The sequence below is a fragment of the Mustelus asterias genome, chromosome 10 (genome assembly GCF_964213995.1).
Source record: "Mustelus asterias chromosome 10, sMusAst1.hap1.1, whole genome shotgun sequence".
NCBI classification, from domain to species: Eukaryota; Metazoa; Chordata; class Chondrichthyes; order Carcharhiniformes; family Triakidae; genus Mustelus; species Mustelus asterias.
The window spans coordinates 110,991,748-111,008,160 of record NC_135810.1 but is presented as its reverse complement, the minus strand read 5'-3'; the positions used below and the strand labels follow the sequence as shown (position 1 = coordinate 111,008,160).

Below are 16,413 nucleotides of genomic sequence, written 5' to 3'. Positions count from 1 at the left end.
GAAGGCTCCGGAGGAGATGCCGTAGCTTCTCCGCTTCGGGGAAGTACTGCGGTACTGCCTCACAGTGCCAGGGACCTGGGTTTGATTCCCAGCTTGGGTCACTGTCTGTGCAGAGTCTGCATGTTATCCCCACGTCTGCGTGGCTTTCCTCCGGGTGCTCCCGTTTCCTCCCACAGTCCGAAAGACGTGCTGGCTAGGTACATTAGCCATGCTAAATTCTCCCTCGGTGTACCCGAACAGGCACCGGAGTGTGGCGACTGGGGGATTTTCACAGTAACTTCATTGCAGTGTTAATGTAAGCCTACTTGTGACACTAATAAATAAAAAAATAGATAAGTATGTTCTCTGAGCTGTTGGCTCAGTGGGGAATATATCAGTAGATGTTTACTAGTGTAACAAGTAGAATCAAACAGCGCAAAAAAGGCCAACTGTGCCTATACTTGCTCTTTTGAAAGAGCCATCAATTAATCCTATCCCAGCCCTTTCCACATAACCCAGCAAAATTTGCCCCGTCAAGTATTTACCCACTTCCCTTTTGAAGGTCATGATTTGATCTGCTTCCACCACCCTATCAGCCAGGGTATTCCAGGCCTCCGGAACTTTGGTGTATCTGTGTCCCCTGGTTAATCAACCCTTTCAGCCACGGGAGAGACTTTCTCCTTATTTACTCTGAGCAAAAGCCTTCATGAGGAGGCGACAGATTTCTGTCTGCAGTCATAACCAGACTGGGCACGGATGATGCCAGAACTCGTCATCCTGCTCGTCCACCTGTCAGCTCCGCGCAGCTGTCTTCCCATTTCAGCCTTTCCGATCCTGGCTGAAAGCCATCTTGTCGGGGGTTGCTGATCATGAGCTGGGCAGAACAGATGTCCGAGCGATTGCTGCTCTTCCTGTTAGTCCATTGCCAGGATATGGGCCTTGCTCATAAGGCCCGTGTTTATTGCCCGTTGCTTGCTGCCCTTGAGAATGTGCTGGAGGGGGGAGGGGGTGCCACGCCACGCCACCTTGAACTGCTGCAGTCCACGTGGTGAAGATACTCCTACAGTGCTGTTGGGCAGAGAAATCCATCATTTTGAACTAGTGCCGATGAAGGACAGCGACCTTGTGGTGTGGCGTTAGTGTTCCCACCCACGTGCTGCCTTTGTTCTTCTAAACGGTGGAAGTTGCTCCATTGAATAACTGGTGGATAGTATGCAGAGCACTCTGTTATTAAATGCAGGTTGCTCCTACGTCACCTATATGACCGAGGGCAGCATAGTGGTTAGCACTGCTACCTCACAGCGCCAGGGACCCAGGTTCGATTCCAGCATTGGGTCACTGCATGTGGGGAGTCTGCGCATCCTCTCTGTGTCTGTGCGGATTTCCTCCGGGTGCTCCCGTTACCTCCCACAGTCTGAAAGACAAGCTGGTTAGGTGCATTGGTCGTGCTAAATTCTCCCTCAGTGTACCCGAACAGGCACCGGAGTGTGGTGACTAGGGGATTTTCACAGTAACTTCATTGCAGTGTCAATGTAAACCTACTTGTGACACTAATAAATAAACTTAAACTCATGTCAGTTATCCCACAACTTAACGAAAGCCCCAGCAACACTATGTCGAGAATTATGAAATAGCTCCCTAGATGTTTGTCACTGCTCATCTACCATTTTACCTCTTAACCTATCTTTCCAGTCTGCTTTAACCAACTCTGTGTTGTCTTAATTTTGTAATTGCCTTTAAGTTTAGGACTCTTATTTCAGACCCATATTTCTCACACTCGAACGGAATGTAAAATTCTATGTTATGATCACTCTTTCCTGCATCAGTTGCTTTGAGACGGGGTAACAGTGGTGTAGTGGTACTGCCACTGGACTAGTAATCTAGAGACCCAGGTTCAAATTCCACTGTGGCAGATGGTGGAATTTGAATTCAGTAGAAATCTGGAATTACAAGTCTAATGATGACCATGAAACATTGTCGATTATTGTAAAAATAAATCCAGCTGGTCCACTAATGTCCTTTATGAAATCTGCCATCCTTACCTGGTCTGGCCTACATGTGACTCCAGACCCACAGCAATGTGGTTGACTCTTAAAATGCCGTCGGGGACGGGCAATAAATGCCAGCTCAGCCCCACATTCCATGAACGAATAGATTAAAAAAAACAGATTGTGTCTCATTACATCTTACCAGACCTGAAACAGCTTGTGCATGACTGATTCCAGAACATGTTGTTCCAAGAAATCGTCCCAAGTGTATTGTGTAACGAGCATGCTCCTTAATGGCCAATGTGTTTGTTTTCAGGACTCCTGGTTGGAGTGATCCTCAGGTATGGCATCCCCTCCACGAATAGCCACGGCAAGGTTCCCATTGGCTGTGCCCTACAAAACAGGGCAGTGACCACACTACTGGTAAATGTCAGTGGAAAGTTTTATGAATATTCCTTGAAGGGGGAAATCAATTCTGGGGAAATAAACAACGTGGAACAAGATGACATGTTGAGAAAGGTAAGATATGTTTTATCTTTCTGTATTGCAGCTCCTGATTTGGTTTATTTAAAGTTTAATGCAACCAGCACCTTCTCTTCGAATAAAGAATTGCCTTCTAGACCTCCAGTTGTTCATGAAAGAAACTTTCATGGCCAAGATTGAGGAATTTGAGTGTCAAAACAGCAATGGACATCCCGGAAACCCAAAGTAGCAACAGAATTTGGCTTGGTTAGTCGCCATAACTCGGCGCTCTTCCCTGTCCTTGTATTGTCAGATGCTGGCTATCCTGTCCATTTCCAAACATGTTGCCTTTATTTAATATCTCTGGCATTTGCAGTTTTCCTTATTCCCTTTCACTGTTTGAGATTTTGGAAGAATAGGTAGAAAGGTAAAGGAGATGGGGTATCATTGTTAATAAAGGATGCAACTTGCACAGTGGAGAGAAATGATCCTGGCTTAGAAGTTCAAGGTTACAATCCATTTTGGTGGAGATAAAAAATTGTAAAGGAAAGAAGCCTCTGATGGGAGTAGTTTATACACCACATAAAACTGGCTACATTGTGGGACAAAGTATGAATCATAAAATAATGTATTGTAAGAAATAATCACGGGCAACATTTTTAAAAATTCATCCGTGGGACATGGGCATCGCTGGCTGGCCAGCATTTATTGCCCATCCCTAGTTGCCTTTGAAAAGGTGGTGGTGAGCTTGAATCGCTACTATCCATGTCCTGGAGGGAATTCGCCCCAGCGACTGTGAAGGAACAGCGATATATTTCCAAGTCAGGACGGTGAGTGACTTGGAGGGGAACTTGCAGGTGGTGGTGTTCCCATGTATCTGCTGTCCTTGTCCTTCTAGTTGGAAGTGGTCATGTTTGGAAGGTGCTGTCTAAGGATCTTTGGTAAATTGCTGCAGTGCATCTTGTCGATCGTACACACTGCTGCTACTGAGCGTCAGTGGTGGAGGAATTGAATGTTTATAGACGTGGTGCCAATCATGTGGGCTGCTTTGTCCTGGATGGTGTCAAGCTTCACCCATCCAGACAGGTTAATTGAACACTTAAATCTTCATTTGGGTTAGACAAATCAAATTGGCAAAGGCAGCCTTGAGAACAAGTTCCTCAAGTACATTTGGGGCAATTTATTTGAACATTATGTTTGGAACCATAGAACATAGAACAGTACATAGAACCAGTAGGGAACAGGCTGTTTAAGCTGTAATGAGATGTGATTAATTAATGATCTCGTAGTAACTGATATAGAAAAGAGTGATCATAACATAGAATTTCACATTCAGATAGTTGCTCATTTTCAAAGGTCTGAAATTAGAGTCCGAAACTTAAAGGCAATTTCAAAATTGTGACGACATAGTTAGTTAAAGTGAACTGGAAAAGTAGAATAAAAGGTAAAATGGTAGATAAGCAATGGCAGACATTTAAGGAGCTATTTCATAATTCTCAATGTAGATGCATTCCATTGAGGTAGACTCCACAAGATGCCGGAACCATCTGTGGCTAACTAAGGAAGTTAAGGGTGGTATCAAATTGGAAGAAAAGCCAAGAGTAGTGGTAGGTTGGAAGATTTTAGATACCAGCAAAAGATGGCTATAAAAATAATAGAGGGTGAAAATAATTGATGAGAACAAGCTAGCGAGAAATCTAAAAACTGACAGTAAGAGCTTTTACAAGTTTATAAAGAGAGGGCAGCTCAAGTAAATATTGATCCCTTAAGAGGGTGATACTGAAGAATTAACAATGGGAAACAGAAATTGCAGAGACTATGATCGTATATTTTGGATCTGTCCTCGTGTTACGACACACGACACAATCGTAAAAAGTCGGGGAGCAAAAGGGAGCAAGGAACTTAAAGCAATCACAGTCACTAGCGAAAAAGTACAAAGTACAGGGAAAACTAATGCATTAAAGACTGACGAATCTGCTGATGGGCTGAATATTAGTGTCTTAGAAGAATTGACTGCAGAAATCAGAGAATAGAATCATATAATCCTGACAGTGCAGAAGGAGGGCATTTGGCCCACTGAGCCTGCACCGATAACAATACCACCATAACCCCATGTATTTACCTTACTAATCCCCCTGATACTAAGGGGCTATTTAGCATGGCCAATCAACCTAACCCACACATCTTTGGGAGTGTGAGAGGAAACCCACGCAGACATGGGGAGAATATGCAAACTCCACACAGTGACCCAAGCCCGGATTTGAACCCACATCCCTGGCCTTGTAAGGCAACAGTGCTAGCCACTGTGCCACCGTGCCGCCCACAAATGGCGGTTGTAATTTTCCAAAGCTCCTCCATTTCTGGTCCCAGCAGAATGGAAAACCGCAAACGTTGCATACCTATTCAACAAAGGAGGGAGACAGAAAGCAGGAAGATATATCCAGTTAGTCTAATATCTCTGTTGTTGTGAACAATTAACAAAGTTGAAACAGGGTATTTAATGATTCATAATACAGTCAGACAGAGTCACCGTGGTTTTGTGAAAGGGAAATTGCGTTTGATACATTTATTGAAGTTCTTTGAGGATGTAGGTGGATAAAGGGGAACCAGTAGATGTTGTATATTTGGATTTGGCTTGCCTTATGAGGAAGGGTTGAATAAGTTGGACCTATGCCCATAGCAGTTTGGAAGAATGAGAGGTGATCTTATTGAAACTCATAAGATTCTGAGGGGGCTTGACAGTCGTTGCTGAGTGGATGTTCCTCCTCATGGGGGAATCGGGAACGAGGCTGCACAGTTCAAAAAGAAGGGGTCTCCCATTTAGACTGAGATAGGGAGATATTTCTTCGCTCCAGAAGGTTGTTAGCCTTTGGAGATCTCTTCCACAGAGAACAGCGGAGGCTGAGTCTACATTACAGCAGTGACTACTTCAAGAATACTTCATTGATTGTAATTTGAGACGTTTGATGTTGTGAGAAGTGCTATATTTTGAATTATTGTGTATACTGATGACTGAGATTGACAGGTTCTTGAAACTTGTGAAGTTGGGACTTTTGGGGAACAGGCAGGAAAGTGCATTGAGGCCAGGATCAGATTGGGTATGATATTGAACGGTGGAGCAGACTCGGAAGGCCATGTGACCTGCTCCTCCTATTTATTTATTATTTTGTGAAGAAATTTGTCGCAGTAAGTTTGGTCTCTATTTTGGCCAGGATGAAGTTAGTCTCAGTTTCTATCCCCTGTCCATTGCCATTTACTGAATATGAAAACAGGAGGTATGTAAACTCCAAAGAGTTTTTCACATGGTTTTCCAACTGAGACATTGGGTCAAGACCCTCGAGGCTTTGTTATTTGTATGTTTTCTGCTGAGGAAAATTGAGTTCAATGACTGTGTCCTCCCCCCACCAAAGCACAATGTGAGAAATACTGCAATAGTTCCTCTTAATCTGGATTTTAAAAATTTGTTCATGGGATGTTAATGTTTATTGCCTATTCCCAATTGCCCCTGAGCAGCTGGTGGGGGTGAGTCGCCACTTTGAACTTCTATTCTATTCATTTGTGGGACATCGACGTCGCTGGCTGGCCAGTATTTATTGCCCATCCCTAGTTGCTCGAGGGCAGTTGAAAGTCAGCCAAATTGCTGTGGCTCTGAAGTAGCATGTAGGCCAGACCAGGTAAGGATGGCAGATTTCCTTCCCTAAAGGACACTAGTGAACCAGATGGGTTTTCCTGACAATCAACAATGGTTTCATGGTCATCAGTAGGTTCTTAATTCCAGATTTTTGTTTTATTGAATTCAAATTCCATCACTTGCTGTGGCGGGATTCGAACCTGGGTCCCCAGAACATTAGCTGAGTTTCTGGGTTAATCGTCCAGCGATAATACCACTAGGCCATTGCCTCCCCCCAAACTGCTGCAGTCCAGGTGGTTTAGGTACACCCTCAGTGCTGTTAGGAACAGAATTCCAGGATTTTAACCCAGCGACAGTGAAGGATCGGCGATATATTCCCAAGTCCAGATGTTGTGTGACTTGAAGGGGAACATGCAGCTGGTGGTGACCCCAATCAGCTGCTGCCCTCGTCCTTCTTGGGGGGGGTAGAGGTTGCAAGTTTGGAAGATGCTGGCCAAGGAGCTTTGGCACAGTGCATCTTGTAGATGGTACACACTGCTGTCACTGTTCATCGGTGATGGAGAGAGTGGACGTTGAATGTGATGGATGCCACTTGATGCCATAATCAAGTGGGCTACTTTGTTCTGGATGGTGTCTAGCAGAGTGTTGTTGGAGCTGTAGTCATCCAGGCAAGTGGAGACCATTCCATCCCACTCCTGACATATGCCTTGTAGATAGTGGACAGGCTCTGGGGAGCCAGGAGGTGAGTTATTCTCCACAGAATTCCCCATCTCTGATCTGCTCTGGTAGCTGCGATATTGATATTCTCTGAGTGCTGCCAAAGGTTCATTGCCCAGCCCCTATGCAATGGTACAATTAACTTCAAAGTCTTGGAAATATGTACTCCGCGTCATTTCAGCTTTTAACCAATGGTTCCAATTTGGTGGGGGGGTTGGGGTTGGTGTGTGTGTGAGCTAGTGACATCATGGCTCAGCTGTGATGTTCCTGTGATTGAATAGCATGCTCACACTCGCCCATCTAGGTTCACGGGATAACACTGGAGGTACATCGAGGAAAAGTAGAAGTAACATCAACCCAACGCCCACGCCACAGCTGCACACTTACATTCATAGGGAAATGGGCAGATTCTGTCAGGGAGATTTTATTTTTCTGCATGGGTTTTTCTTAACCCTACCACAAAGTTTAAATTACGTTGCATAAAAAGGAAAGAAAAAGTCCCTAAATAACTGTTTGGTTGAATTTGAGCTGTGGTGGATCTCCCCTAACAGTCCAGCTGCAACCATGAATCCACCGTCTGGAGCAGTGAAAACTTTACTTCCTCTCACTCAGTCGTACCATAAGATATAGGAGCAGAATTAGGCCATTTGGTCCATCAAGTCTGCTTTGCCATTCAATCATGGCTGAGAATTTTCTCAACCCCATTCTCCCGCCTTTTCCCCGTAACCTTTCATCCCCTTAACAATCAAGACTCTATCTTGGATCTGTCTTAGATACACTCAATGACCTGGCCTCCACAGCCTTCTGTGGCAATGAATTCCACAGATTCACCACCCTCTGGCTGAAGATATTGCTTCTCACCTCGGTTCTAAAGGGTCGTTCCCTTTACTCTGAGGCTGTGCCCTTGGATTCTAGTCTCTCTTACTAATGGAAACATCTTCCCCACGTCCGCACTATCCAGGCCTTTCAGTATGCTGTAAGTTTCAGTGAGATTCAGTTCTGTGGTGGTCATTTTAAAAATAAACTAATGTTTTTGTTTAAGAATCCTGCCACTTGATCGGAACAATAATATTGACTTGCCAAGAGGTACAATTTGTTGTATTTTTTTCCTGCCTGCCGCCTTCTCCTGATTACTTGCTGCCTTCCGCTATTTTTTCACACACCCTTGTCCCTTGCTGGTGCCATGAATTCTGGTCGCCCTCTGCCACCTGACCCGAGTGGGCATTTGTCTTGTGGAAGTTTGGGTTGTAAGTGGCAGAATAATGGCTTCACGGGTGAACTGAGATCCTGGTCTCATCTGATACCCACTCTTCCAGCCCAGAGGGGAACAATGAGGAATGTGCAATATTTATTTATTTTCCTCAGAAATACAATCCCACTGGTGTCTTGGTTAAGGATGAGTGTAGCACAGACACTGTCCTGGCCTGTCTAGTTCAGGTAATCACTTGCTGTGAGTCACAGGATTACAATCCTTACGGGACCTGTTTCATTGTCACTTTGCCACTACTGTACTATCACAGTTAATCCCCAGCCTTTATGGTTGGGAAATCCATTTTGCTACACATAAATAAGCGACTAGAACCATGGAATGAATACATGATAGAAGGAGGCCATTCAGCCCATCATCTTTTTAACAGCTGTCTGTAAGCGCTACACAGCTGGAACCACTCCCCTGACCTTTTGCTGCAGCTCTGATTTTTTTTTTCCTGTCGGTCATTTAACCAATTCTCTTCCAAGTCAAAATTGAATCCGTGGCAGAGTGGTTAGCACTGTTGCCACACAGTGCCAGGGACCCGGGTTCGATTCCGGCCTTGGGTGACTGTGTGGAGTATAATAACTCCAGGAGTCAGCTGTAAAGGAACAGTGCTTTATTGCACAAAATAAAGTAAAGCAAAAACCACAAGCCTGTGGTGAACACAAACGGGTCCCAACCGGGACAGTGGAATAATGGACCCACTCGGGGGCCTGCTTTATACAGGACTCGGTGTATGATCTCCACCTGGTGAGTTAATTACCAATCTCCAGGGAGCTCGTATTCAACGAGTCCTCCAGGGAGGTCAATCAGTGATTTCCCAATGCAAGTCCTGGCAATTATCACATGGAGTTTGCACATTCTTTCCATGACTGCTGGGTTTCCTCCGGGTGCTTCAGTTTCCTCCCACAAGATGTACAGGTTAGGTGGATTGGCCATGCTAAATTTCCCCTTAGTGTCCAAAGATGTGTCATTTAGGGGGACTAGTGGGGTAAATACATGAGGTTAAGGGGATATGGCCTGGGTGGGATGCTCTGTCTGAGATTCAGTGCAGACTTGATGGGCCGAATGACCTCCTTCTGCACTGTAAGGATTCTCTGTTTCTATAAAACTGCATGGACTCGGTGGAAATATTGCGATACAAGATATGACAAATTTATTAGAGTTTTCTGGGATGTAGCAAGCAGGGTGAACGAAGGGGAACTGGTAGACATAGTGTATTTGGATCTCCAAAAGATATTCCGTAAAATGCCACATGAAAGGTTACAGCACAAGGTAACTGCTTGTGGTGTTGGGGGTGATATTGGCATAGATAGAGGACTGGCTGAGTACATGACAAACAGTCAGGATAAACAGGTCACTTTCAGGTTGACAAACTGTCGCTCGTGGATTTCTGCAGGAAGCAGTCCTCTGGTATCAACTATTTACAATCCACACTAATGACTTGGATGAAGCGAGGGACTGAATGTATTGTCATATAACTTGTTATTGATACTAAAACTGGTGGGAAACCAAGCTGTGAGGAGGATACATAGAGTTTGCAAATGGGTAGGTTAAGTGAGTGAGCAAAATATTGGCCAATGGGAGTAATGAGGGAAAGTGGGAGGCTGTGCACTTTGGCAGGAAGAACGAAAAGAAGCAGAATATTATTTAAATGGAGTGAGGCTACAAAATACTGAGTTTTTAGTTTATTTATTAGTGTCACAAGTAGGCTTACATTAACACTGCAATGAGGTTACTGTGAAAATTCCCTAGTCGTCACACTCCGGCGCCTGTTTGGGCACATTGAAGGAGAATTTAGCACGGCCAATGCGCCTAACCAGCACTGAGAGAGGAAACTGGAGCACCCGGAGGAAACCCACACAGACACGGGGAGAATGTGCAAACTCTGCACAGACAGTTATCCAAGCCAGGAACCAAACCCGGGTCCCTGGCACTGTGAGGCAGCAGTGCTAACCACTGTGCCACCATGCCACAGAGGGATATGGGCACCTTTGTACATGAATCGCAAAAGGTTAGAATGTCGATACAGCAAGTAATTAGATGGCAAATGAAATGTTTGCTTTTGCTGCAAAGTGGATGGAGTATAAAAGTTATTATCGCTACAACTGTACAAAGGTTTGGTGGGACTGCACCTGCAGTACTGTGTATAGTTCTCATCTTACTTAAGGAGACTTGCTATGGAAGCAATTCAGAGAAGGTTCATTCGGCTGATTCATGGGATGAAGGGGTTGGCTTATGAAGAAAGATTCGGCCTACCCACAGATGAGTTTAGAAGAACAAGAGCTGAGGGGACTTGGTAGGGTAGATGCTGTGAGGATATTTCCCCTTGTAGGGGGAAACAATTTAAAAGGATGGAGACGAGGAAGAGTTTCTTCCTGGAGAGTTGTTGGGTCTTTGGAACTCTCTTCCGCAGAGAGCAGTAAAGGCTGGGTTATTAGATATGGTCAAGGCCGTGTTCGATAGGTTTTTGATCGACGGGGGAGTCGAGGGTTTGGGAAAACAAGCGGGAAAGTGGAGTTAAGATCCCAATCGGATCAGCCATGATCTTATCGAATGGGGGAGCAGGCTCATTGGGCCGCACGGCCTATTCCTCTTAATTATTAGTGTTGATCTGGGATGGGATTCTCCGGCCGTTCATGCCGGTGGGATTCTCTGGTCCCGCTGCAGTGAATGGACATTCGGCTGAGCGCCAGATTCTCCATCCTCATTTGCAGCGACAGCGGGGCGGTCCGGCCCTGGTCTGGATTTGTATGTATTTAATTTCAAAACACCTTTTGTATTCTTCTTTTGCAGGTAACCTTTGACCCTGATGTTTTCTTCAACATTTTGCTACCTCCAATCATATTCTACGCAGGATACAGCCTCAAAAAGGTAACTATGGTAACGGTTAAACATTCCAGCACATGCTTTGTTGCGGGGGGAGAGGGGGGATTTCCTTAGTCTTCTGCGAAAGTAGAGGGTTTGGTGGGCTTTCTTAACTATAGTGTCGGCATGGGGGGACCAGGACAGGTTGTTGGTGATCTGGGCACCTAAAAACTTGAAGCTCTCGACCCTTTCTACTTCGCCCCCATTGATGTAGACAGGGGCATGTTCTCCTTTACGCTTCCTGAAGTCGATGACAATCTCCTTTGTTTTGTTGACCAGAATATGACTTGTTTCTCTGTTGGGCTGTTAAGGTCTCATTGCATTTAATGTCAGCATAACCAAAGGGAAGTCCATTGAGCGATGGGGTCAAGTTGGAAAATTCATGGAGGTCCCGGGTCCCGTGGGCCATCCCCAGCCTCTCCTGGGCCAGCTGATTGCTGCTCCTGATGCTTTCTCATCACCCCTACTCCATGAGCACTGTGCAAGACCCCAGTGTAAGTTTGGGCCCTGTGGACATAGAGTAAAGATTATTTATTAGTCACAAGTAAGGCTTACATCAACACTGCAATGAAGTTACTGTGAAATTCGCCACACTCCAGCATCTGTTCAGGTCAATGCGCCTAACCAGCATGCCTTTCAGACTGTGGAAGGAAACCGGAGCACATGGAGGAAACCCACGCAGACACGGGGAGAACGTGCAGACTCCACACAGACAGTGACCCAAGGCTGGAATCGAACCTGGGTTCCTGGTGCTGTGAGGCAGCAGAGCCAACCACTGTGCCACCCCACCACCCCATGCACTCACTCCAAGGTCCTTCTGTTCATTTACACTTCTCAAAATCTTATTTCTATAGGATCCCATTGTTTCTTCAGAAGGAACTCTTCAAAATACAGCTAATAAAAATACAACAAAACATAAATCAAAGAAAGAGTTTAATAAAAAAACATCATTACTCCAAACTTGGGGCCTCGCCCGAGGCCACTCCAAGCTCCCCGCAATTCTACATAGTTCCTTATTTACAGTGAGTCAGCTGGTCTGTAATTGGTTTACTGGATCAGCTGACCCTTGCATCTTGTTCCCATTGGTCACATTACATCCAATATAAAGTTGTCACTGGTTACATTCTAATACCCATGAGCTTTTAATATTGTGACTAATTTGCCATAGGGACCATTGTTGCCTCTACTCAATGAGCCTTGTTAAAATCCAAGTCGATTACATGAAATGTCCTCTCCCCATTGACCCTCCTGAAAAGATTCAATTTAGTCAAACATGACTGCCCTTTCACAAATCCATGCTACTGTCCTTGATTAATCCCACCTTTCTAAATGACGATTTATACCGTCCCTCCGAATTTTTAGAAATAGTTTTCCCACTCCTCGGGATTAGACTAACTGGTCTATAATTGTTCAGCTTGTCCTTTCCTCTCAAACAATGGAACAACATTTTCCGTCCTCTGGCACCATAGATAGGGAGGATTGGTAAATGATGATCAGTGCCGCCGGCCCTTGTTTGCCTGAGAAGTATGGTATATATTTAATCTGGACCTGGTGGTTTATCTACATTCAGGGATGCTAAACAGCTTTAATAATCTCAACACCACCATCTCCTCTAAGGCAACTAGGGATGGGCACTGAATGCTGGCCTTGCCAATGAGGCCCACGTCCCATGGGAGAATACATTTTTAAACCGTGTACCTCATGCCATGTTTCACACTCCTGCTTAACTCTCTCAGTGAACCCGAACAGGCGGTGGAGTGTGGCGACGAGGGGATTTTCACAGGAGTTTAATTTGCAGTGTTAATGTTAGCCCACTTGTGACACTAATAAGTAAACTTTAAACTTAAAGAATAGTTGAGCAAGCCACTCTGTTCAAGGACAATAATGCAAGGGCAACAAATGCTGGTTTTGCCAGTGACATCCACCCATGTCCCATGAAAGAAGGAAGAGAAAAACTGGAACCTTTGTGCAGCTTTCAGGTTTACCTTGTTTGGCACAATGGATTAGAACGGAGGGATGTGCCGCATGTTCTACAATGAATGTACTGAATGTTAATAGGGTTCGGAGAAGAATGATGAGGCATTTCTGGAACTTGGAAGGTTGTAATGGAGAGAGGTCAATGGATCCGAATTTCTTTATATTGGTGAAAATAAGCAATGGTGGTAACATGATCCAGGTCTTTTGAAAAATTTGAACAGCCGATGTAATATAAATCTGAGCAAGTTATTCAGCTTAAACTGAAACTTGCAAGTAATAAACACCTATTAAAGAAATAGCATCAAACATCTCTATGATTATATTAACTTACAGCACTGGAGAGGCCATTTGGCCCATTGTGCCTGTGCTAGCTCTTTGAAATTGTTATTCAATTAGTTCCACTCCCTCCTCTGTTTTTCCGATAGTTCTGCTGTTGATTCACTTTAAATACATATCCAGTTCGCTTTCGAAAATTAAGGTTGAATCTGCTTCTGTCACCCTCACAGACAGTGCATTCTGCACTATGTGGTTCCCGCTCACCTCCCCTCTGGATCCACAGAATCCCTACAGTACTGAAGGAGGCCATTCGGTCCATCGAGGCTGCACCGACTCTGAGGGACTTTTACCCATCTAGATTTTCACTTGCACAAAACCTATCACATTTCAAATTTTCCCCATTCTGATGAGAGGTCACGGACCAGAAACATTGGGCCGGATCTTCCGGCTCTCGGATTTTCCCATCCCGCCCGCGACAATGCCTGCTGGAGTCGGGCCGCCCGTCAACTCTGTTTCTCTCTCTCCACAAGATGTTGTCAGGCCTGTTGCGTGTTCCCAGCATTTTCTGTTCTTAAACCTGCCAAACGGGCAGACAACGGGTGGGATTTTCCGGCCCCACCTGCCCTGAAACCGGAAAATCCCGCCCGAGGTCAACGGGCCTTTCCACGGTCCTCCCCTCGCCCACTCCGATGCCTGTGGCTGTGTAAAAGGGGCGTTTGCAATAGAATTTCTCTCCCACAAATATATTGCCCAGGTTTGCAGGAACGTGCATGGACGTTGAGGCTGTAATCAACTCTAATTGTCTGGTCTTTAAGGTTTCTGTGTAATACTGTGATGTATAGAGAACCGAATTCGCTCTCCTCGCAAATGAAATTGACAAATAGTGCGCTGACTGCTGCAAAGCATTTTGATTAAATTGATGAGCCATCTGGGAAAAAGCCAAGTTAACTTTTTGCACAATGTGTTTTTTCTACGTTTGGCTAATTTATCTCGTTGTAAACGCACTGCGGTTCTGATTTGATGCTTGTTCTGCTCCAGTTACAGAGTTTGAGCTCAAAGTGAAAAGCAACAACTCCATAATGTCTATTAGATTCTAGAACGTCCATTTCCGCTCAAAGATACTCTTGCGGGGGAGTGAGTATGGTGAGGAAGGCGGGGGGGGGGGGGGGGGGGGGAAGAGTATGGTGAGGAAGGGAGCAGGGGGGGAAATGGAGAATTGGGTCTAATTGGACAACTTCAAGAGCCAGCACAGGCCGCATAAGTCATAGGAGCAGAATTAGGCCGTTTGGCCTATTGAGTCTGCTCCGCCATTCAATCATGACTGATAGGTTTCTCAATCCATTCTCCCACCTTTTCCCCATAACCTTTGATCCCCTTACCAATCAAGAACCTATCTATCTCTGTCTTAAGTACACTCAATGACCTGGCCTCCACAGCCTTCTGTGGCAATGAATTCCACAGATTCACCACTCTCTGGCTGAAGAAATTCCTCCTCATCTCAGTTCTAAAGGCTCATCCCTTTATTCTGAGGTTGTGCCCTTGGATCCTAGTCTCCTCCAGGGCGACATTGTGGCACAGTGGTTAGCACTGCTGCCTCACAACGCCAGGGACCCAGGTTCAATTCCGGTCTTGGGTCACTGTCTGTGTGGAATCTGCACGTTCTCCCTGTGCCTGGGTGGGTTTCCTCCGGGTGCTCCCACAGTCCAAAGATTTGCAAGTTAGGTTGATTGGCCATGCAGAATTGCCCCTTAGAGTCAGGGGGACTAGCAGGGAAAATACGTGGGTAGGACCTGGGGTGGGATTGTGGTCGGTGCAGACTCGATGGGCTGAATGGCCTCCTTCTGCACTGTAGGGATTCTACTAATAGAAACATCTTCCCCACGTCCGCTCTATCCAAGCCTTTCAATATGCTGTAAGTTGCAATGAGATCCATGAGTCAAATGGCCTTTTCCTATTCTGTATGACTGATCAATGAATTTGAATGATTACATGCTTTAACTCTTGTCTCTGTCTCTCTCTATTACAGAGACATTTCTTCAGGAACCTTGGCTCCATCCTAGCGTATGCATTCATAGGAACTGCGGTGTCCTGCTTTGTCATAGGGTGAGTATCTCCTTAATGTGAATAACTGAAGAAGGCTCCTCAGCCAGTGCCATTTTCATTTATTGGTCATTTTATTGTCTTATTAATGTCAAGATTGCCACTGCTTCTGGCCCTCCGTGTCGCATGAAGACCAGTTATAGAATGATTCGATGCGATGGTAATAATCTCTCTCTAACTTCAGAATCATAGAATCCCTACAGTACAGAAGGAGGCCATTTGGCCCATCAGGTCTTGCACCGACCGCAATCCCACCCATGCCCTATTCCCGTAACCCCACATATTTACCCTGCTAATCCCCCGACACTAAGGGGCAATTTAGCATGGCCAATCCACCTAACCCGCACATCTTTGGAGTGTGGGAGGAAACTGGGAGCACCCGGAGGAAACCCACGCAGACACGGGGAGAACGTGCAGACTCCACACAGACAGTGACCCGAGGCTGGAATTGAACCTGGGTCCCTGGCGTTGTGAGGTAGCAGTGCTAACCACTTTGCCACCGGGCAGCCCAAGGCATTGATCTGACAGTTCCCTGTTTCCTGTGGCTACTCTGCTATTGCCAATTAATAAATTAGGAGGAGGACCTGAGGGAGAAAGGAATTGAAGAATGTGGTCACGGGTGTTGTGGGGTAATTTGAGATGGCCGGTTATGTCTTGATTTAGACAATGCAAAACCCAAGAGGCAAGTATCTCTGTATAAAGACATAACATTTATTTTAAAAGAAAAACACAAGGCAAACAAGCAGCTGGCTGGAGACCATCGAAGGGTTAAGTCGCTCTGGGATTAGAGCGACAGAACCTCTCCGAAAGATCTAACGTGGACAATCAGAAACAGATCAATTATAGATTTTCTTATCGATCATTCCCGACTGGTATTAGTTTAAAATCAATTACATTCAGCAAACATAGATCAATAATAATTCCTGACAAGTAACTCAGACAATCGCATTTTACCATCTGACGTAATGATATCTCATTCGTCCATTTAATCCGGACCCTGACTCCCATATTGGCTGAACTCTCTTCCCTGTTGCTATGAGACAGTACGTACTACCAGTGGGGGCAGGGTGAAACCCTTCAGTGGGCATTAATTCCCCATCCCGCTCCCCCCTAGCTAAATTAAATGCCCCACCTCCCTCCCTTGCCTCCAACCTCACCTCGGG

The 16,413-nt window shown here is 45.4% G+C and overlaps 1 protein-coding gene across 3 annotated transcripts in view; it reads left to right on the top strand.

Annotated features, from left to right (window-relative positions):
- The window catches only part of slc9a7 (solute carrier family 9 member 7), a 164,352-nt gene that overhangs the window by 86,023 nt on the left and 61,916 nt on the right, over positions 1 to 16,413 (top strand). For all 3 annotated transcript variants that reach the window (XM_078222428.1, XM_078222426.1, XM_078222427.1), the window contains exons 2-4: positions 2,284 to 2,486; positions 10,826 to 10,903; positions 15,177 to 15,253. In XM_078222428.1, the coding sequence (XP_078078554.1) occupies positions 2,284 to 2,486; positions 10,826 to 10,903; positions 15,177 to 15,253 (358 nt within the window). The remainder of the gene's footprint in view (positions 1 to 2,283; positions 2,487 to 10,825; positions 10,904 to 15,176; positions 15,254 to 16,413) is intronic.